We start from the raw sequence: 23,676 nt of genomic DNA on the forward strand, positions 1-23,676 counted from the left end.
GGAAATAAGCAAAAACAGGAGGCTACCATTTAGAATTTCCCTTTGTTAATTGATGAATTGAGTAGCCTCATAAACTCTTACTCCGTATCATGCTTTGTATATTGATCTGGTGTAAAGCCAATTTTAAAGGGGTATTGGACTGAATCAGAACGAAGTTTAAAAATTAAAACTTTCAATTTGGAAACCTAATTGATTGATTAAATTTGAACTGAATACTGTCCATTTTTCAATTTAAACCGGTTCCCAATGTATTAGTAGTTTAGTACTGCTGAAACATGATAAGATCAACACTAAGTTCATGTCTCAGAACAAACGCCTAAGTTCTAATTTTCAATTTAACTAGAGGGTAAAGTTACAAAGGCAACGTTGATGATAGTAATTTAAAAATAAAAATAAAAAAAAAATAAATAAAAAAAAAAACCACTTTATTAGCAAGGATATTAATCTAAAAGCTTCCAAGTCAACAGTTTATAACTAAAGAGTAGATACTAATGTACAATATTTGCTAAATACCCTAAAAGCTGCATGATTGATACAATGCTAAAGAGTATTTGCAATGTGCTGTGGTAATTAGGTAGTAATTTTTCTATGGCTTTTGCTACTGCGCAAGTATTTGTAATAAATCCCTGTCTTTCCAATCTGATTCTTAGAATGACCATGTACGTCAGAGTGATCAGCTAGCAGCAACCTGAGGTTGGGTACTTCCCAAAACTAAACTTTTCAGCGTTGGCATCAGGCTCTCCAGAAGCTCCTTCTTGGTTGCAATCCTGTCTGATGCACAGTCGTCTTCCTGATATATTAAGTGAGTTGGCTAAATGTAAGAGACATTACATCAGTGGAAAGAGAAAAAAAAAAAGAAAAAAAAAAAAAAAAAAACTCAGGCATCTATTTAAAAAGACTGGCAAATTTGTATCAACCCATTAACATTGTTATGAGGGGAGCACTATTTCATGATAAGATCAACACCAAATTCATGTCTCAGAACACAACGCCTAAGTTCAGATTTTTCATGGGGCAGAATGTTCTCAGGAAAAAAGAAAAAAAATTTAGGCCAGTAAAATAAATATGCATGTTGTTGTAGATGAAAATCTTGGTGGGGCCATTAGTTCCTCAATAATAGAAAAGATTACAAGATGATCATCCCTGAAAATCTAGATGACAAGCAAAGCAAAAATATAATAACAGAATCAGCAATCAAACTTGAACATATTATAGTCACTCACATCATTTGTAGATGCTGACAACAATGCTAAAAGTGTCACCGTTGCAGAATGATAGTCCATTAAGGTTTTGAAAGCCGAATCATCCAACTTATCCTGAGAGAAGACAAAACACACTGTTTAGATGCCCTAGCAGTCACCATAATGTGTTCTGGATAAAGTGTCTCAACCCAAAGGTAAATAAAAGTAGAGTAAATGACCATATTTTTGTGGTTTCTTCACAGGTATGTTGTACAAACAAAAGTCTTTGAAAGGCCATTAAAGAAGGAAAAAATCTTTACGAAGAAGAATTCAGAGAGCATACACTGCTTCTTGACATAGAAACATGCAGAATAACAGACATATGACCATAACAGAACCACAAAGGTGTCATAATTCTACCCCCTTCGACACCATAACACCATATTGTACATGAAATTCTGTGAACTGTTCATTTACAAGCAGCAAGATGACACAGATATTTTACACCAAGACATTTCTAAATAATGCAATTATACATAACAAGATGCATTTAAGATTTTCACAGTTTGGACAAGGATGATTTCTCTGATGTTCGAATCTCATGCCGAGTATGGCACAAGTCCTTAATGAAAATCCAGTATAAAAACCTAGCATTTAAGATCTCACACAATAGAAGCAACAATGCAACCACGTACGCATTACCTTCAACCGAGAAACAGCAGTAGACATGGCTCTTCCTGGAGCCTGAAGAGCTTTATTATGAATCTATGAAAAAACGAAAACAAACTCATCAGGGAAAAACAAACAGAAATTTCATGTGGCAAAGAATACAAGATGTCAACTGCACAGTGTCAACTGACCTTCAAATAAAGCAAAGAGACGACTTTTGGTAGAAGTAAAACTGGGTCATTTTCCATGGATACTTGAGATGTGAGATCCTGGATAACATTACACAAAATCAAATCATGTTCTCTAATATACCATAGGGTTAACTCAAAATTCAAGTAATTTGATTACTTAGGTTCTATAATAACTTTATTTTAAGATACATTAGGTTTAACCATTGCAATGCCACGGGGTAGCCCCAGTGCCATGGACACTTGATTTGAACTCAGCACACCCACATTGTCCCTACCCACAGTAAAAGGTGTATATTGAGCTAATCTTACCAAGCCAATATAGGTCGATACAGACCATCAATTATGTGCTATGCAAGAGTAGACATCACAACTAATGATACAAAATGCATTTTCCAAAACACATACATCCCATATTCTAACCACATAAATCTGACGGATAGTATTCCAAGATATATAATATAAGATGAGTTAGATGTTCTGCATTGCCTTTTACTAACTTGACCTTTTCAAAACATATAGGCATATCCAGTAGTGCAATTGTTTATCCTGTTTAAATTACCACCTATGAAACATAATCCACAGTAAGAAAAAACACATTCCCACTGCTGAGCACTAAAAAGCACTTATATTGCATGTCAAAACTATATATACTAGGTCAGCAAGATTCGACAAAAAGTTATTGTCTATCTAATCATCTTCCTTCATTCATTAACGCAAAACTTGACCCAAACAATAACAAGTACACCATAACATTATTCTCTCATCAGATACGTTGTGATATGAATGCAATAACAGAAGTTATATGAGGGATAGGCACCCCAGGTCAGAACAGAAGAAATAAAAAAAACAGGAGAGACATACCTTGCGATACGAATGCAATAGTGCCTTTTCCAATTTCTTATCAAGCTTCTTCAAAAATAATCCACTAAAGAAACAAAATCCATCTAAATTGTTAGTTATCAAAACCAATATCAAAGGACCAAAATATTGCTATGCAAAATTTATCCCAGCATTTGACACAAGACTAAAAACCTTCAATGCCCGGAAGCATCAGCTAGGGGTAGTAGAGATCATAATTACCTTTCTTCCACCAATGTTGCCAATGCAGTCATGAATACATCCACTTGCTGTCACATGCAGAAATTTAAAGTATTACTCATTAAGAAAAGAACTGAACAAAAATACATCTGAACTATTATTCTGCCCAATAAAATTACGTTCCACAAGTAAGCAGACATCAATCGCTATTAAATAGCACACAGGTCAACCAAGGCAAAAGTAAGCTTAACAACATGGCATCCTGAATAAGCCTGGACTTGGGGTCAGGCTTGAGAACCATATCAGAAGCTGGTAAAAGAAAGTGGTAGTAATTTGAAATTTTTAACATATATAACATGGCTTTCAGTAAATTTTCAAGTCCTTGGGGACTACATGACACCAAGAAAAGCTTATTTTGAAGGCTGTGACAAGATACACATCAGCCATACCTGTTGGGGCATAGGATCACCCAATGTCCTTGGGGACCAATAATCTATCAAGACCCCTAAACTTATTGAACCTAGTGAACACCATAAAACAAAGAAAAAAGACTCCATCAAGACACCATTGGAAGATGAAGAAAAGAATTGGAGGAAAGTCACCTATATCCTAAACTTCCAAGTAGGCATTGCAAGGTCACTTCAATATTTGCCATCTTGAGCCCAAATAAATACGGGACCAAAATGGCAATTTTGGGCCCTGAAGCACCATCAAGAAGGTTATACTTCACAAATCTTTAAACTTAAGGAAAATTCCTTAGGTTCCGAGTCCCAATGATCTTACTCCACAAGTCTTAAGTGTAATCCCTGCACCTCCATATATAGATTTTAATTTACAACTGATTATACTTCTAATGTTGCAGTTGCTATCCTTCTCCTAGATACCAAAAAAAACACTTCAATCTTACACTTAAAAGTAAGGACGCATTTGAGTCAAAAGTGTCAGGGAATCAAAGAGTATTCTCTCTAGCTCCTATTGAGATACTCAAATCTTCTAGGAGGAGGCAAGGAGCTCAACGTTATGATTTGATATGAAGAGGGGGCAAGGGGGGCATATAAGGTAGTGCAATATAATTTAGCATAGTCTTGAGGAGGAATGTAAGTGAGTTAGTTAGAGAAGTAACACCATAAATAAGAGAAGATTAGGAAGGGAATAGCATCAGGAACATTGATTGAGTAATTTGGCTTAGCTTAGTAAGCTAAATTGGGAGAGATTCCACTCTCAAATGTGGAATTATTGTTCACATTTGATGTAATTCCCATCTTATTAACAAAAACCATCTTCCTCTTCCTATGTTTTGCTATAAATGATGCTTAAGCTATTTAATTCTCAGTGTTATTTGTTCCTTAAAATCAATGAATAATTGCGATGAACTGAATTCAAAAGCACATATCTCTCAATGTACAAATGATTTTAAAGTGGATGAAGTTGGAGGTGAAAGTTAATCTCGTAGCTTTCCTACGATTGATCATATGCCCATTTTAGATAAGAAATGAGAAAGTTTATGGCCGTTTTACGAAGAACTATCAAAGGTGTAAGTTCTTGTCGAAAAGTTTGCTTGAACTGTCAAAGGGTACTGTTAGGGTTTCCTTATGTCATAAAAGGAACCTTTGAGTTGTCATTTAGGTTGAGCCACATCAGAAAGAACCCCTGTAATCCTCTTGTTCTCCATTGAAGATTAGAATAGCTCTAAATCCCCCCCCCCCATTGACCAGGTCTTATTTACCGAACCAAGTAATCCTTTTGTATTTTGTTTATCTTCATCTTTTATAGTTTCATTAACTATTGTTCTGCACAAGTCAAACACAAAACCACCTACTACCTCCGTTTCTTTTTAGTTGACACGTATTCCTTTTTCGGAAGTTTTTTTTTAGTTCACACGTTTCCTTTTAGGGTAAATTTTTTACCTTGCATTTACAAGGTACCCCACTTGCTTTATCATTCTCTCTCACACTCTCTCCTCTCCTTAATACATGTGCCTAAATCAAACGCGTCAACTAAATAGAAACGGAGGAAGTATTTCATAACACTTAGCACTTGTGTGAATAAAAACTTTCAAGGCATTGTGGTCCAAAGTACAAACAACTTCAGCCAACCTTGAAAGTCAACTCGTGATCTTGGAAGACTAACCTACAATTTTTATCTACATATACTTCAGCCAACCTTGAAAGTCTGAAAGTCAACTCGTGATCTTGGAAGACTAACCTACAATTTTTATATACATATTTTGACTAACCTTGAAAGTCTGAAAGTCAACTCGTGATCTTGGAAGACTAACCTACAATTTTTATCTACATATTTTGACTACACACCCCCACACCCACCCACCCCCCCCCCCCCCAACACACACACACAACACACACACCCACCCACCCACACACACACAACACACACACACACACACACACACACACACACACACACACACACACACACACACACACACACATTCAAGATACTACTCAGCTACTGGTGTCTGGTGGTCACCAAGGAGTATTAGCCTTGCAATGTGGTCATTGTTGACTCATTTGGGATCCTATTTGCTTCAGGTTATAATTTAAAGTTTTAAACTAGATATTCTAGTAGTACTAGTTTCTAAACACCTAGGGTGCAGCGATATAGAAGTCCAGGAGAGGTCTTCAAGATTGCATGCGGTAAGCAAAAATCAGCAAATGAAAACTATACAGGGTGACAGACTAACTTCAACTTCAACAGAATAATGAATTTAACACAAGATTTAGGACACACATATTGTTCATCAAAAAGAGAAGAAGAGCACAATGCATAAAGCACATAGAGTAGTCAAGTGCAGACGGGAAAAAAGTATCTTCACAGGAAATGTTTTAGACAGAAAGAAAAAGAAGCAAGAAATCAGTTTGTAAATGATGGGTATATCAACCTTTCCTTCCAAAGACTCCACCAAAGTGACAGCCTTGACTGAAAGTGAACCATGCAAACTCTTTGCCTAAAATAAAACAAGAACTTGATCACATACTAAATCCCAAACTCCTTTGGTCTAAATCAATATGTGCCAAAAGTTAGTCCTACATAAACAGAAAACAGAAGCCACTTAAATACATACAATGGAAGTCCTTTCCCCAGAACTGAGAGACATAGACTCTGAATTTTGCGATTCTTCTACTGGAATTCCATTCTTCAATTTGTTGTAGACATCCTGAGTTCCAAAAGGCCATTACTTCACATGAAAAAATTAATTATTAAAAAAAATTAATTACCACAACATTAAAGATGACAGCCTTGCGACAACAGTACCAAGTTACATAAAAGCATGTCAGCAATTGAGGCTCCAGTAGTTCTAAGCAAATGTCTGTGTAATACAACCTGCAACAAAGTAAAAGGGGAAAAGATAAATCACCAACACCAATGAAAAAGTGATAATTTACCAAGTGACGTGTAACAGAAAAGAAGTTTCTCACAAATGTTGCTTGGTCATCTTCAAACAAGTCCAATGCTTTTTCATAAATCTGCATATTCATATAAGACTGGACAAGAAACAAAGAGATAAGATAGGAAGAAAGTGGAAATGCAAGACATACTAAAAGCCATAGTAGCTCCTAGATTCAACAGATTGGCCGCCATTCACTAGCCTAGTTATAGATAAGAGAATTGATATGCTATTACAGCAAGATAGCAAGACACAGTCACACAAGAAGACAAACCTCATCAAGCTTCTTTTGCAAGTTATCAAGCACACGTTTCATTCTATCTGAATTTTCAGCTAACATTGCCCTTCTTCTTTCATTCCATGAAGTGACCAGCATAGGCCTCAACTGATTTGCCAGGGGTTTAAGAATTGTCTCACGATCATCCACATCTATATCACAAGAAGACTATGTAACAACTCTAGACAATAGATGATAACAGTAAGTAGAACAAATAATTATTTCACCAACCTTGCTCTTCAAACTCAGGAACCAAAGCCAATACTTTATTGATTATCCACTCCTCTGAAGGAACACCAACACTATCCTCTTTTGATCTTTTTGACTCTGAAACATGTGAAACAGAAGTATCCTTGCCTTTTCTCTGGTTTCTCTTAGATTTCGAAGGAATAGGTTCTTGTTTATTTAGATCACTTTCAGCGGCAGAACTCCTAGGATTCCCTGAAGATTTTCCTTTCTTCTTCTTTGAACCTCTATCCATGGCTGGTCTATTTCCGCCCTCAGTACTGACATCATTGGACTCGGATAATCTACCTGAGTCATTCCCACCCTTGCTTTCCTTGGTTGGTTGTTTCTCATCATCTATTTTGGAAGCAGTAGATATAGGAATGGTGGTTTGCATCTCTTTATCTAGTCGAGTGAAGACATCCTTTACAATAAAACATACAATTTGCAAGCATTCAATTTCATTAGTAAATTATAAGTTAATCTTGTAAGAGAGGTAAAAAAAAAAAAAAAAAAAAAAAAAAAAAAAAAAAAAAAAAAAAAACAAACATAGGAGAATATCTGTGATCCAAACATTTAACCAAGTCCTTAAACATGCTCATCATATATTAAAGTCTTGGTCAGGCTAAGAGTTGAAAAGCCGATCGACTTTCAAGGATCCATATCACATACCTTTATAAAGCCATCGCTAAGGACATATGACTCTCCCACAATGAGTGCTCTGTTGGACTGAGACCAGGAATGACTTATATTAGGACAAGCAAACATACCATAAAATGAATGTATTTTTTTATGGACTCAGAGATGTCACCTTAAGTGCAGACTGTACAGATGGGCACAAGGACAAAATCTTATAAGCATCTTGTGAGTCACATAAAGAGGGCAGCACTGTAAGAGAATCAATCCTGAAATCCATCACGGATCAGATCTACGGAAAAAGAAAAGTTCAATAGCATACAAGTGAACTAACACAGTAGCCATACATGTTCTCTACTACAAAGGTAAAGTTAACATGTCACGTACTTTTAGTAAATTATACGGGAGCCATGAAAAATTACAATGAGAGTTGAGGGCTGAAACAAGCAAGCAATCTAGTTGTCATGCAATAGAGTTTCTAACTGACACAAACATGACTGACATTCTAATCAAAACAGAGCCACCTAATCTAAAAACACTTACCAGCTATTACGTTCAACAGCATCCTCTATAGCTGCATCTAACATCTCAATCATTGAGGGGTGAATAAACATAGTTACCAAAGGAATGCCTTCAGGATACCTGGACTATATTGAGGGCATTAAATTTCAGTTAGAAAAGGGGAAAATACAATTAGGATAATTAACAGATCAGTAAAAGGGCAGCAGTTTACCTGTAAGTACTGCATGGGCTGGGGTATTCCTAATTTTTGAAGAGAGTCATAGCTTATGAAGGAATTCTGCCATAAAATATAAAGGAAACATGAGAACTCACCACATGGAATAAACTAACATTCCTTCATTATGTCTTTGAGAGAAAGCCCTTTACATAAAATCTATCTAGCCTGTTCCTATTAAGATCTGGACACCGCAATGAATATATGTAGAAAATTACTATATATGGCACATGGACACATGGTAAACCAGTAGTCCAGTACACTTGATGAGCAAGTAATTCACATTTGTATGGAAAATTTCTACAGGGTAAAATAATTTCAGGTACAGCTTGCACACTTAATGTCACAATATAAATATACAGAGAGGAGGTGGATATAGGCTTGTAGCACAACATTTCAGGTAAGCTTCAAACCTGTGAAAGGAAAGAATCCACAAATTCCTTCTGAGCTGAAGCAAAGACCTGGTAAAATCATAAGTCAATCCACGTGTAACTTTTATTCATCTATCTAAAAGAGTGGTAAGAAACACAAAATAAGGGACCCTACAGCAGGTGTCCAATGAACTCCAGCACGAAGAGAACCAAGGATTTCCACTTCCTTCAGCAACCCATTGAACAATGTCTGGAAAAATGAGTTGTCCACAGCCACACCAGTAGCACCATCCATTCCTTGCAGTAACTGCTGCAAAGAGCTCCACAAGGCTGACAAATTCATTGGAACTGTTATACCCCTTGCAGCACCGCGAACCATTGCATTTACACGTGCAACATAAGCAGGGGTATACAGTTGCCCACCTTCAAGTCTACCTTTAATCTACATACCACACATGGATGTGAAGCAACAGAAATCCACATTAATATTTTAACTCAGCAAAATTCAAAAGAGGGGAATTGTTTGTTGATCATCATCTTTCAAGAAAGCATCATACCAAAGTCCCAAGCCGTGACTCCAACATTGATGATATCAGCTCAGAACCCACTTGTAGTTGTGCAGCAAGCTCAGCCACGGCAATCTGACTGCATTCCTGAAGTCTTTCATTAATTTCTTCAGCCATAGTATCCCAATAAGATTTTGAAATAATTTCTCCTTGAATTAACATAAGCTCAGGATCATCAGACACTACAAATTGAGCCTGTCTCTCAACATGATATAAATCAACACCAATACTATCGGTAAGATCAATCAAAGAAACACGCCCTAGCCTCTTAACTTCAGAACATATTTCCAAGCGTAATTGTTCCTGTTGCATAAGAGTTATATAATAACTTCGTAAATTCAAGTCCACTGTCAAAACATAAATCATACCAAGAACATACTATATAAAAACCACTCAAAAGTTGCAAAACTATTGTATGCCCAGCCCAATGCTGTCAAATTTTCAAGTTTATATCCAAAAGTAAACTATTCTTAAGATTTTTAATCGTAATGATTAGAATTTAATTGACTTATTCAAGTATTCAACAACGAGGTCTACGACGCTTTATATTCATTCTAAAGTAGGAGATGATCATTGCATACTTAACTAAAGGATCAACTAGAAAATCCTATCATTTACGCCGCCTAAGATAGAATTGTGCAGCACAATCAAGATGAATCGGCATAGTGTTGATGTTGAATTAAATTACAAAACTTATAAGCATGCAAAAACATTCAACAATCATAACTTAAGAATTCAATAGCAGCTATGCAGTATTTCTATTCAATTGCCACAACAAAAACTCATCAAATTGAATTAATAAACTAAATCAACAATCAAATTCAAATTTAATTGCAAAACCCTAAACCTCTGAAATCGATCACATAAACAAAAATTGAGTCCAAATTGAGATAATTAAATAAACATAAAATTCAATGAATCGATCAAATGTGAAATTGTAAAAGATAAATTGAAAGAGAGAGATTACAGGAGTGATGTATTCTTTGCCGGAAACAGTGTGGAGGAGATCAAAATCGATGATTTGAAGGTCGTGAAGTTTCTGAACCAATTCGACGACATTTCTATCTGATAATCGAATACTTGATTTAGCTTGTTGAGCGAATTCGAACTGTTTCTGCAATTCCAACAATTCTTCATCCATGGTTTGTAGGAGAGAGAAAGAAGTTTCTTCAGTTCTTCAATTTAGCTCTAATGAAAGTTATTATGGAGTACCTATTTAAGGATTTGATTAAAAAGAAAAACAAAGTTTATGAATTTTATTACGGAGTACTATATTTGAAAATGGGAAGGATTGTTTTATGGGTAATGCTATATCTTTCCTTTTTTAGTATTAAGTTGAGAATTTATCGACTATTCATGAATAAATTGGTCCAATAAACGTCTATTTATTGTCAATTCTTTCCACTTTTAGCTTCTTATATGTAACCCTTAGACATGTAACATAATACAGGACGGTATTTCAATAATTTACAAAATATGGCCACTTCTTGTAAGGAGTATTAGTCTATGTTCCTCAGACATGTCTCTAGCATTACTCGTGTTTGACATGGATATGCGTAAAGGCTTTGTTAATATGTAAAGTATATACATAGAATCCATATATCGAATTTGAAATGAATTATAATGTGTAAAGGAATCGTTTATGAACTCGTCTTGGTTGTTGTAATGTTCTTGTTTAGTACTGCTACCTTGTTTTCGTCATTGTTTCTTGTCCTATAATAGCACTAAATTACAAGAGAAAGAAGGGTATAAAAAGTGATAAAAGTACAGTATTGATTATATATATCCACACTCAAAGTGGAGATTAGCAAAATTACATAAGGCCTCCGGATGTTGTACATAAGTTAGGTACACTTGGACAAAAAAAGCTCTTATTATTTTTCCCTCCCTATAATCTGTCACCACTTAGTACTTAGTACTTACCACCGTGGTGATTTTGATTAATAATAGATATAAACAGCTGAAACTGATGCAGAAAAATGTGATAAATTTACAAATGATCGACGAGCTCGGAAGAATTTACATAGGACAGTGATGCTGCATCAGTAACTGTGAGGCTTTGGAGCTGCTGTGAGTCAGTGACTTGAGAGAATACAACATACAGCTTTAGAGATTTCAAATTGCATACATTTTTTTGAACTTTTCTGCATTTAAAATCTCTGTATCAGACATTGCTGAGACAGACCAAGACCTTGACCGGCTTTCTAGGGAGGATTTCCGAAGGCTCTTTGCCTCCATTCGATGTTGAATCACCCAGTAACACATGGTACCCAAAGTAGTCACCATGATTGTTGTTCCTATGATTGTCACCCCAATGGCAAGCCACCTCTCTTTAGTTCCTACTACAATAAAAGACAGCGCCAAGAATGACACGGAGATGAGAACGCATGCCAACCACATGAGTTTGTTAATGATTGCCATCATTTGCTTCTTCGCCTTGCTCTCTATAACTACTACAGAGGTTTGAACCACGACAACAGCAAGGGAGATAAAAAGGGCAATCGAGTCAAAAACAAAGAAGATTATAAATGCTGCATTTGGTGCAATGTTTGCTTCTCCAAGGGAACTTCCCGGAGGTATATTGTTCGGGTCATCAACATATTGGCCTGGAACAGTAAATATGGCTGCAAAAGCAACGGTTGCTATGAGCACAGCAACCACGGTGGTGGAGTTGATGGCATTATTGAGGCCCTCAGTGTGCATCTTGTTGATCCGTTTTGCAATTCCTTGGACACGACGTCTTGTTTGGCGAGTGTGCTCTAACTGATGATGGACTTCGTGTTTTATGTCGCTCACGGTTTGCTTAAGTTCACGGGCATTTTTACTGGTTGCTTGAGGCTTGATAACTTTGGCACTCTGAACCCCATGCACCCGGAGGGTTTCTGAAATCTGTGGATGCGACATTTTCTCGGCGGTGTCAAGGGCAGTTTCACCAGCCCTGTTAACAACTGTGGTGTCTGTTCCATCTTCAGCTAATAATCTAGTTACAATCTGTGGCATAGAAAGAACTAATCAGCTTCACTTCACAGTATATGGAACCAAAGCAGTTCCTTTCAGCACCTCCACAATCTACTCAATGGATTACATATATAAAAACTTGTTCCTAAAGGAGTATCATCAGATGCTGTCATAAGAGAGCACTGGATCTATATCAACAGGCTATAAATCATACAATACAAGGGAAGCAATGAAGTAAGATCAAAACAACTAAATTTCCCAAGATTAATTCCTAGACCTCCCATGATTGCTGTTCTATTTTCCTTACCAGACAACACAATTCAGCACACAAATAAAAATGCTAGTAATCTACATATACGTGACCCGTGATATTTAGTAAAGCCGTAAAGGCTCCAAAGGCCAAGGGGCTATGAGCTATCATCATCTAGTTCTTGAAATCTTTATCAAAGTTCAAAAGTCATGTACATTGCCACCTAGGTGACTATCCTAACTGTAAGTTTCATTTACCAAAAGGATCATCTTATTCTATAAACAACTCCAACCGCAATGTCCACCATGAATCATTTCAGCAATAGACATATATATAACTAAGTAGGGGAAAAAAATTGATGTAAACCCACCTGACACCTGCCTTTTCTTGTAGCTATATGCAATGCTGTATTGTCCTTACTGTCAGTCATATTGATCAAAGCAGGACCAGCCTTAATCAGCTCTTCCACAATCTCAAGATTCTGACCCTTCACCGCCATGTGAAGTGCTGTCTGTCCCTTCTTATCGGTCCTTGTTATAATCGCAGGCTCCTTCTCCAAGAGAGCCTTCACTACAGCCACATGCCCATTCCTCGCAGCAGCGTGCAAAGCCGTCTTACCATTACTCCGAGCAATGGTTGCCAGGCCACTCCCTGACTCCAACAGGAAATTCACCACCTCGATATGCCCTTGTGTTGCAGCAGTCTGCAAAGCAGTTGTGTTGGATGTATCATAGGTCATGGACAGATCAGGGTGTGTCTCCATTAGCAATTTGAGTGTCACTGCCACAATTTAATCACAGACAATGTCAAAAACTGATGTTTTCCAACTACTAAACAAAACCTGCAAGTTCTATACTTGTACTGATCTTGCAAAATGATGTAAAAAACATACCCAAATCCCCTTGTTTCGCCGCGACATGAAATGCATCATATCCATTCTTAGCCTTGATGCTAGCAGCAACAGGATCATAATACTTGATCAACTCTTTAATAACTTCAATCTGCCCATATTCTGCAGCTGAATATAGTGCTGTTTCACCTGCCTGATTCTGTTTTATCAGCAATTCCTTCAATTCATCCTCTCCAATTCCACTCAATATATCTAAAACATCTTCCAAATTACCAGCTCTTGCTGCAGCATGAAGCTTTGTATCATCCCTTTTCCCAGTCAACTGTTTTGTCATCTTTTTCTGGGGTGGGCTTCCTGCCTCCATTTTTCAATCAATTTTTCCCAGAAAATACCTTTTTTTTTTTTTTTTCACAAATTCATGCTGGAAAAACCCCAGATCAATAAACCCTTCAAATTTTATTCAATCATACTCCCAATATCAAATTCTGGGTATTGTATTATTTACCTGTAAAATAATTTTACAAAAAAAAAAAAAAAATCAAACATGAGAATTAGTTATTGCATTTTAGCATTTATGATGAAGGCAAATTCCTTAATAACCACGGATGCATTAAAAAGCCCATGAAAATCCAGTATATATTAAATTCAATTATTGGTTCATTAAAGTTTGAAAGTGGGTTATAATTAAATCAAATTAAATTATGCAAAAAAAAAAAAAAGCAGGAAAAAAAAGAGAGAGAGAATCACCTGAACACGAAGAAAAACAGCTACTTTTGCTCTCCTCCATTAAAACAACATACCCTTTTATACTTTATATTTAAATTTTAATATATAGTTTTAAGGGGATGAATTTACAGGGCTAAGAAAAGGAAGAAGACAATCAATCAAAAATGTTGTGGCACATGTTAAGCAACTTTTATTAACTTTTGGGTATAAAAAATCTGGAAATTTAGAAGAGAACCTAAAATAAAAATTAATAAAGATGAATTCTTTATGTAAAGCTTAGATTGCAAATAAAAATTGGAGAGAGAAAAGAGGAGAGAGAATAGGAGCAAAATGCTAAAAGAAGCAGTGTGGGTGTCTGGAGTGGTGGTGGGCAATTAGTTGGGTCTCAATTCTCAACCACGCGCTGTATTTTGACATTCCCATGATCAACATATTCGTTTAGTTTTCACCACCCACATAATAAAACAAAAGTATCTTATCGGCTTATGTAAAATTTGTAATAAAATCACGCGTTAATCGGTGTATTATGAACCTGTGTAATTTGTTATACTCTAATGGAAATGATGAATGAAAGGCAATTGAACAGGGTTGATTTTACAGAGTTAAATACAATTAGACAAGTTGGTTCTTTATGTGGGTTTTGCATGGAAAAATTTAGGTTTTAATTTTGATGTATTTGCATTATCTTTCAGATAAATTAAATTGATGATGTAAAATTATTATTTAAAGAAAATAACACTAAGAATTATGGTAATTTTATTACTTATGTGGAGTACAAAATTTCATTCATAATATAGCTAGATTTATAATAGGCATGTTAATTTAATTATTTCTTCTTACCTTTTCTCAAAAAAAAAAATGTTAATTCAATTATAAAGCACAAATAGAAGTATTGAACACAGCATAGAACAACTTTGAATGCAAGTGACAATTCACTTGTCTAGCATAAAACAACTTTGAAGGCAAGAGTGACCATTCAATTTGTGTCAAATAGAACATTCCACTATTCATTGTTTACCTTCAAACATCTCTTTCACAACTTGTAAATACCTCTATTCTCCCCACTAGTCCCCTTTATCCTTGATCTCCAATATGTTATGTGTTGATACTATTTTTATAAATTAGATAAAACACTACGTTTTACTTATCTTATTGGATGTGTAAGACGATAAAATGACAAGTTTTTTTGAAAAAGATATAAAGTAGATTCAACTCAATTAATACATATAATTAGATATATTGATTATTTGTGGGTGAATTAGTTGCACCCAATAGGCGAAAAAGGCTGAGCTCCAAATTTCTTATTGGTAGAGTATTTAAAGAAAAATAGCATTTGACTTTATTGATGGCTTCTTTTTTAAGTCATAAATATATTTCACAATCTCTTTTTAAAAAGAGTACGCGTCAAATGTTTTTCAACAAATAATGAATGTACATTAATTAAATGTGAATAATATATGTCTCAAAACAGGAAAATAAAAAAGGTATGGTAAGGGTCTGTTCACATTTACTGAACTGAACTAAACTGATTGGAGCTGAACTGAACTGAACTGATTGGAGCTGAACTGAACTGAACTGAGCTGAACATAATACGAGAGAAGGAAATTAGAAGCTGAATTGAACTGATTGAAGTTGAACTGAACTGATTGGAGCTGAACTGAAATTAAGTAAATGTGAACAGACCCTAAGTTGAAAATGTTTGACATCTTATTTATTTGCACTAGGATTTAATTCGTGCAAATAAATGAATTCAAGAAAGTTTTTTCTTAATCCTAAAATTATATATATCAACTATCAAGTGGAAGAATAATTAATAGCATCTCTTTCTCAATTTAATAAATGTATACCAAATGGCAAGATTTTAACCCCAAAGAATTTCAACCAAATTTCAATATTTTCTATATAATAATAACCAATTGTATCAGTTTATACAAAAGAGGAAATAATTATGGTTCAATATCCTGTTGCTTGTAGACTGCTTGGTATTGGGCATCTAAAATAACAACAAAGATCAGCAATGAAATATAAATTATTATAAGGTGAAGTGAATACTCAATATTGAATAGGATGAACCTCTATGCATCAATGCATTTTATTGGATTGTTTAGTGTATTTTTTTAGTAGGAGTATTATTTATTCCAATAGGCCTATAATTACAATGCAAATTATAACTCTGAAAATAATATTATGAACAAGAAAATGTGGATATATTGCATTAAAGAACTATTTATTATTGCATTTTCTTTATTAAGGCCTCCTTTTATTTTAAAATTAGAGCCGGACCGCTAAAATAATTAAGGCGACCCTATATAGATTAATTGAAATAAATCAACAGACAATTTATGAGAAACCACATGCATATATAATTGTATATACATATGAATAAATGGTACGAAAACTAATTAATCTAATACAAATTGTAGATCATTTGATAATATCAAAAGGAATCCAAACTATAAAAACTAACCTGATGACTACCTACCTTCACCATTATCTAAGCTTGAATTTTTTTTATTAATTATTATAAAATCAATAAAATCATTTATGTTTTAATTATTTTATTGAAAAAAAAAACAAATTAGTTTAATAATTTAATTTGTTTGCAATGGGTGAATAATGTCATGTGAAATGATGCAGCATGATTGAGAGTATGGATCAAAATTTATAATAATAACCTCAATCTGATCCACATCATAATTGATTCTGAATTTGATAGACAATTTTATCATCAATTATTATGTTCCTTGTATTATAATTTGACATAGTCATTTAGAAGTATATAAAATTATACACTATGATTATGGAGTGTATATTAATGTAATGCAATTTGCATCTTTGTGATTTATTGAGAGTGGGTTGCTCATGCACTTTTAATTAAAGGAATTAACATCCTTGATGGCTTGATCCTTCCTTTGATTGCGGTGATATGGCATCTATGTTAGTACTCCACCAATGCGTATATCAATTCTCTATTTAATTATGATGTTAAGCATAACCGTGAAGTTGGTGAGAAACTCAATCTTTTAACTTTCAAGGTTACGAACAACCCCACGAATTACATGTATTTGAAAGTAAATAGATAAAAAAATTAATTCACAATTTATCAAGATTCTACTACCTACATAATTTGTACGCGTTTTGCTTTTATTTGTCATTGAACCACATGAAAATATGCATTTACAACAATATAAAAAAGATGCAGCAACTTCAATAGATACAACAAAATAAAAATTGCAATTTAGTATTTCCACCACACGTGCATTATTACAAATTATCCCAGACACCAAAAAAAAAAAAAAAGGAAATAAAAAAAGATGAGTCAGCATAGCACTCCCCAAGAAGGATTCAGCGATACAGCCACAGGCAAACCTTATCATAAAATAGTGGGCTGTCTATTTTCATTCTGGTAAAAATAGACAAATTCATAATTGATTAACATAAAAAAAAGGACACACAATTATAAAGTGGACCATTTTTATTGTTTTGCTTTTGGAGTATTTTAAAACAATAATGTTGCATCATTTAGTTGTTGTTGACTATTGACTCTGGAGTATTGACTTTGAACCATAGAAAATGACCTTACTACTGTAATTTGGATGCCAAGCCTTTTTTGTGTGAGGACAAGTAAGGGTTTATCTAGTTAATTAACTTATATGATGATTGATAATATAATTATCAAACCATTAGGTAATTTAGGGGCCATCTGTATGAAAGCGATGAAGTTAAAATTGCTAATTTAATTAAAAGGTTTGTGTTTGTGATGCATACCTTTTATTAAAAAAAAAAAATCATTATTAAAAGGTTTGTCTTTGTGTTACATATCTTTTATTAAAAAAATTATTACGTAAAATCTTGTTTTTGATTGGCTAGAATTTTGTCAAAGTGAAGAGGTTATATGTCAATTAAAATGTTACGAGTACTTGAGTAGTAGTTTGACAAAAAGTTCATGTTTATTTTACTAGTTGTGCTACAAATTAAATATAAGAGGTTTTTTTTTAAATTAATATATGAAAGAAAACGTACTTAATAAAGGATAGTTAAAGGTATTACAGTTCGCACAAAAAAAAAAAAAAAAAAAAAAAAAAAAAAAAAGGTATTACTATACTTTTTAAATACGACATTATTGATTATATATACAAGCTAGATCAAGGCACCCAAAGCCGTATTATTATTTCACAATAGGAATCATATTCGTAGTCATGTAGTACTTTGTATAATGTTATAGATTAAAATCAATGAGCAATTGGAGACATTTTTGCTAACTATGATTGCAAGCAAGAGAGACGTGACATTGAATGTGAAGCAAGTTTGAGATTTGACATTGAAGGAAGAGCCGCAAAAAATATCTAATCTCATGTAAGAAAAGAAAAAAAGTCAAGGGTGTTGAACTATTAAGGTGTGCTTACAAAAGTCTTCATGCTTTGTCAATTAGTGTTTGAAATCTTTGAATCCCGTTATATCACTTATATATTCTGCCATGCTCAATTGCTCATAAGTAAAACTTCTTTGGTCATTTCGCATAAATAATTCTTCAATCTTAATGTGAGGTATGAAGTATGTTGTAAATTTGTTACGATAATGTTTAGATTAAACTAATATTCAATTGAGCAAGTTTTTGGAGAAAACACATCAATTTAATAATTAATCTACGAAATATTATTCTTTGTACTTATATAATACGTAGTATTCCGTATATACATACTAGTCTATTAGGGATTTAGGGGTAACTTGACCCTCTCACGCTATTACACACGCTATTACACACGCTATTACGCATATGAAAACATTTTTAATTTTTTTTTTTATTATTATAGGTAAGAAAAATAAAGATTAGAAAACAAATGAACACATATTTATTACGGAGTATGAGTATATCATTCATGTAGTTACGGATACAAAGTACTATGCGGTGGAAAAATAATTTTTTTTTTTCAAAAAAAAAGCCTATGACTATTTTACTGAATAACGAGTGCAAAAGTATAACAAATATTGGCAGTTTACCAAAGTTAACAAACCTTATCCTGTTCTCTCTTACTAGTATATGAATATGATGGCTGCATGTAGAATTCAACAACATTTCCAAGGTCTAGGACAGAAAACCAACTGCAATGTTTGACAATTAGGAAATGAGAGATTTGGTTGCTCTTCTATACATAATCACTTATTTGGAAACGTCATCAAATCTAAAACACTACCATGCTAGTAATACAAACAATTAGTTAGGTCGAAGATAGTACCATCGCCACATAAAATATAGTCTTCAAATCCATGCCTAGAATAAAGCTCCCATAAGCTTTACAAAAACTACATGAATTTGAGGGTATCACTCGTGTTTTATAGGGATCGATTTACCCTCAGTTTTGGTTTGCATCCTCCATCAACTTGTAGAGAGCTAATCCGCCATGATGACAACCAGGCATCTTCCACGCCACGCTTTCCAATTCATCCTGTCAATTCAATATAAAATTTAGTACTCCATACTTGCATTGAGCAAGATAGTCAGATGCTTGAGGTAGTTGTTATGGCTGTTAGTCCATATGAAGTTATGAACAATCAACACTCAGAAATAATAACAGTTCAGAGCCACAAAAATAATCACTAGAGTTAAAATCAAATGGACAATGATCACGATCCAAGTAAATATGAATGAATAACCTTTGAAATTGTACAAAGTTGAGTGGACTCGAAGCCATCTTGAGCTGAACTGTATAACTTCTCAATTTCTTTTGACTGAAGTGAGCATTTCATAAAAAAGAAAGCAGTAGGTCGCACATTCAGTTCCCTCCTTGATATACCAATGAAAACTGGGTTGGACTGCATTAGAAAAGAAGGATTTACCATCAACAATAGCACTAAAGAGGAGCTCTTAACCATAAATGAAACCCATACACATATTATGCTTAGTTATAGAGCACAGGACCACGAAAAAAAAAAAGTCTGCAGGGTTAATCCAATGTGCAAACAGAGCTAAGACGGGGCAAATACCTGACAAAGCTCTCATAAAAGTATATAACAATTGCCTTAGGCTTATTGCGAGGTTCATGCTCAAGGCAAGCAGTTTGTGAGTGGGGATCAGATGCATATAAGCTTCACAAGTTAACAGCAGAGAAGCTTCCCAAGACACCAAAATAATCACAAGAGACTCCAGCAATGTACAACCAAAACAGCAGAGAAGAACTTCAACTCACCAAAGATATGGCTGGCACTCCAGTTTCTTCTACTACTTCACGAACAATACTATCAAACATCTCCATAGAAACTCTTCTACACAAGGATTCAGGATCCAAATTGTCATGAGATATAATTCCAACCTCTTCGGGCTGTAAAAGATGAATGAGAAAAAATATATAAAATAAATAAATAGAACAGATCAATATTTACAAGATGATAAGATGACTACTTTGGTGATTAATGCAAATTGGTAGCAGGATCATTATCCAAATTCCAAAACATCAACAACTCTACAAGATAACAAGACTAGGCCACGGAGCACCTTTATGTATATGAAGTACTCCTTAAAAGCCATATTACATTCTGGTCAGAGAAGATGAGGGCAACAACCATTTCATACAAATTGCAGGAATTCAACAGTCAACCAGTAGCTGCACGCCTGCACATACTCAAGTGCGCATTCGTGTTAAAGCGCATGTGCAAAAGTATCTTTTTATATGTGGGTGGGGAACTGGGGGGAGGGGAGTGAGAAGCAACTCAATGAAAAATAAAAGCATATGCTGCAGCAATGATAAGATTTAAATCTGGAGAATCTCTGATAACTGCAATTACCTCTGGATGACCACCAGGGAAAACAAAATGACCGGGAAATTCCCCCACATTATTACTTCGTTTCAGCACAAGAATCTTTCCATCAGAAGTCTCTACAATTCCACCATTACCAAGTGGATTTGAAGTGTGTTGACATCGTACAGTTTCATCTATAAAAAACCATATGCCAACAGTAATTTAGTATTCACCCAAAAGATGGACTTATTTTATTTATTTATTTATTTTTTAAAAAAGGATACAGCAAACTGAGTACATTTACAGTAATCAATCAATACAGCAATTAGGATAAAGAAAAGGTTGATATATTGGAAGAAGGCATTTATTATAATTGGAAGTCACAAGTTCAACTCAATCATCACCAGGACAAGCTTCAACTAGGATAACCAGCAGTAAGCACACTTCAAACACACAGAGTTGTTATTGCTGGTAGAAATGACAAACATAAGAGCATCTTTTTTAATCAATTATTTCAACTACCTAAAACAACAAGCATCAGCTCTATCAAACATACAGTATGTCGGCTATTGATTGTAGAAATATGTCCGATATTCCCAGTGACATTTGAAAACATCTATGGAAGCATAATACCTGCACAGGATATGGTGTTTAACAAGTCTTGTTCCAATTTAATATCACATAGATCTTTAGCAGTAAAATTGCATTCACGTATGAAACAAAATGCAGCATTAAGGAATTTAAGATTGATAAGCTACCTTCTGATTGAACTAGAAACTTTTCCCATAATGGATTTAGGTTTGTTCCCACGAAAGTCCTAAATAAATGTAAGCAACCATTCTCATCAGTCAAACAATAAACTATCAGAGGAAAACTTTCACATACAAAACTGCAGATGGCCACACCACAACAAACTCATCGAGGGAGGGGGGCACTAACAGTAGGGCAGGGTTTGGAGACAACATTGCCAACAATTATGCAAATTCAAAGAGCCAGATGTAAGGAGAACTACACAGTAAATTGCTCGAGTAAAAATTTACAATGAACTAGTAACACATACAAAGTAGGAGAAGGCCAACAGACTTATAAACTCTCGAATAGAACTTAAGAGCCACCATTAGATGATACTTCAGTTCTGCTTAACAATTGACTACATAACTATTGTCCAATGATATATAGAGTAGACTAATATGTAGGTAAAAGATCGTTCTCACTGCAATCTTATAAAAACCTCTCATGAATACCATGATGAAATCTTATACCCCATCAGAGGGAGAATCCTTTATGAGGACCACTAGAGTGACAAACAAATTTAAAGATGAGATATGGAATAACGAGCATGTCTAATCCTATTTGCAAGTGTATGCAGTGACAAGTTCAACACATAATTGACATTCATGATATCCAAACTTCTTAAGTAAAAGTCATGAGAAAGAAAGATATTGACCTGTAATCTGTCAAACCAAGGTGCAAGTTCAAGTAACAATCGCTCTTACAATCAACACCACCCGCACTATGAAAGGCATGTCCACCATACTGTAAAATCAGTTCCGTAAAGTTACTAGGAAATTCACGCATTTGACAACCAATCATGCACCAAATAGAACCCAAGAAGACAAAGGAAAGGAAATCCTAACATCACAGCTACGAATAACGAACGAATAATTTTTCCTACTATAAAAGGAAATATATGCCATTCCAAAAGCGAACATACTCTGAACTTCTTTCCATTATACAATGATGAATTTTGTTGAGCTCTTTGATCCCATATCTACCAAAATACAACAAAAACAGAATAATATCTCAGATCACACACTATAAAAATACAATTATATACAAAGTGATTAATATTGTTTACTTTCATTTTCAGCGTAAATTGTACGAGCTTAAATCTAATCCAAAATAACGATAAATCAAGCGAAAAATTATGAGTACTAATAACCTGATCAATCGATTTTTCAAGGTCGAAATCTGGATGCGGGATACGATCATACAATTTGTCAAAAATCACTGACACCTTCATACATTCATCCAACCAAAACAAAATCAATTAAATTGGTTTAATAATTGCACAATGCTACATAGCTAGTAATCTGTAATTGAGAAAAAATTCGAGATTAATTAGGGTTTGTTCCTTAAAATTGAGTAAAGAGGAGAGAGAAAAGGGGAATATACCTGAGAAGGAAGGAGACCAGATGGGCAGGAAAGCATGAGCTTGTATGGAAGACGAGAGGTGACGTCACAGTTGCCAATTTCCGCCATTGCTGTAAATTGGGAGAGGAGAGAGAAAGAGGGAAAATCCGAGGAGGGAAAGGGTGGGAAAAAGTGTGGGAAATGGCTCATTTAACGCCACCACGTGACAAGCACGTGCTTGTGTCAACATCGGAGTAAAGTTAATTCGGGGGTTTATAGCTTCTTACAACATTTAGTGTATTATACTGATACTCCGTAAGATCTAAGATAGTTTGTATTAACATTTTGGTCGAGCTAGTTAAAAGAATGTTTCTATACCACCCAACTCGCTAATCGAAGATATTTAAGAGAGAAGGGAGTTGGAATGGGAGTAGTAATTCGCGGTCACCATGGAGCTGTGGTTCATGCTGCCTACCAGCAACTTGAACAAGCGTGGAAGGTGAGTATTGTAGAGACGAAAGCTGTTGGATGTGCTTGGGCTGAAGCTAGCAGCTCAATGTTATGCAAATGCGATCAAAGTAGAATGTAGTCCAGGTGCTTAGATGCTCCAAACTTATTCGAGAAGCTTGAGCAGTCGCAAAGCCATTTGATAACTTTAGCGGGGCAAAATCTATAGTTTTGGCTTGCAAATGGCCTTGCAAATTGCAATGTAATGCTACCTCTAT

General features: G+C 34.7%; 3 protein-coding genes across 3 annotated transcripts; all 3 read right to left on the reverse strand.

The window, feature by feature from the left end:
* Positions 1 to 404: 404 nt before the first annotated feature.
* On the reverse strand, positions 405 to 10,530 carry LOC145624520 (E3 UFM1-protein ligase 1 homolog). The gene is made up of 20 exons (XM_081677571.1): positions 10,264 to 10,530; positions 9,288 to 9,599; positions 8,906 to 9,172; positions 8,773 to 8,820; positions 8,357 to 8,422; positions 8,167 to 8,270; positions 7,799 to 7,892; positions 7,660 to 7,716; positions 6,994 to 7,411; positions 6,760 to 6,914; positions 6,517 to 6,582; positions 6,353 to 6,421; positions 6,162 to 6,254; positions 5,979 to 6,044; positions 3,122 to 3,168; positions 2,903 to 2,966; positions 2,042 to 2,119; positions 1,884 to 1,946; positions 1,224 to 1,316; positions 405 to 790 (listed from the first exon to the last, which is right to left on the reverse strand). The coding sequence occupies exons 1-20, from the start codon at positions 10,435 to 10,437 to the stop codon at positions 674 to 676; spliced, it is 2,451 nt and encodes an 816-aa protein (XP_081533697.1). The 5' UTR covers positions 10,438 to 10,530; the 3' UTR covers positions 405 to 673.
* Positions 10,531 to 11,045: 515 nt separating this feature from the next.
* LOC145624521 (ankyrin repeat-containing protein At5g02620-like) lies at positions 11,046 to 14,470 on the reverse strand. Its single transcript, XM_081677572.1, has 4 exons — positions 14,102 to 14,470; positions 13,397 to 13,859; positions 12,875 to 13,284; positions 11,046 to 12,287 (listed from the first exon to the last, which is right to left on the reverse strand). The coding sequence occupies exons 2-4, from the start codon at positions 13,716 to 13,718 to the stop codon at positions 11,412 to 11,414; spliced, it is 1,608 nt and encodes a 535-aa protein (XP_081533698.1). The 5' UTR covers positions 13,719 to 13,859; positions 14,102 to 14,470; the 3' UTR covers positions 11,046 to 11,411.
* A 4,599-nt stretch (positions 14,471 to 19,069) lies between these two features.
* LOC145619867 (nudix hydrolase 9-like) lies at positions 19,070 to 23,205 on the reverse strand. Its single transcript, XM_081674558.1, has 9 exons — positions 22,994 to 23,205; positions 22,761 to 22,835; positions 22,533 to 22,589; positions 22,266 to 22,354; positions 21,577 to 21,635; positions 20,864 to 21,012; positions 20,269 to 20,400; positions 19,736 to 19,894; positions 19,070 to 19,527 (listed from the first exon to the last, which is right to left on the reverse strand). Exons 1-9 carry the CDS (start codon positions 23,159 to 23,161, stop codon positions 19,435 to 19,437), a joined length of 981 nt encoding a protein of 326 aa, XP_081530684.1. The 5' UTR covers positions 23,162 to 23,205; the 3' UTR covers positions 19,070 to 19,434.
* Between the last annotated feature and the right edge of the window lie 471 nt (positions 23,206 to 23,676).

The sequence above is a fragment of the Chenopodium album genome, chromosome 3, assembly GCF_948465745.1.
Source record: "Chenopodium album chromosome 3, dcCheAlbu1.1, whole genome shotgun sequence".
Taxonomy (NCBI): Eukaryota; Viridiplantae; Streptophyta; class Magnoliopsida; order Caryophyllales; family Amaranthaceae; genus Chenopodium; species Chenopodium album.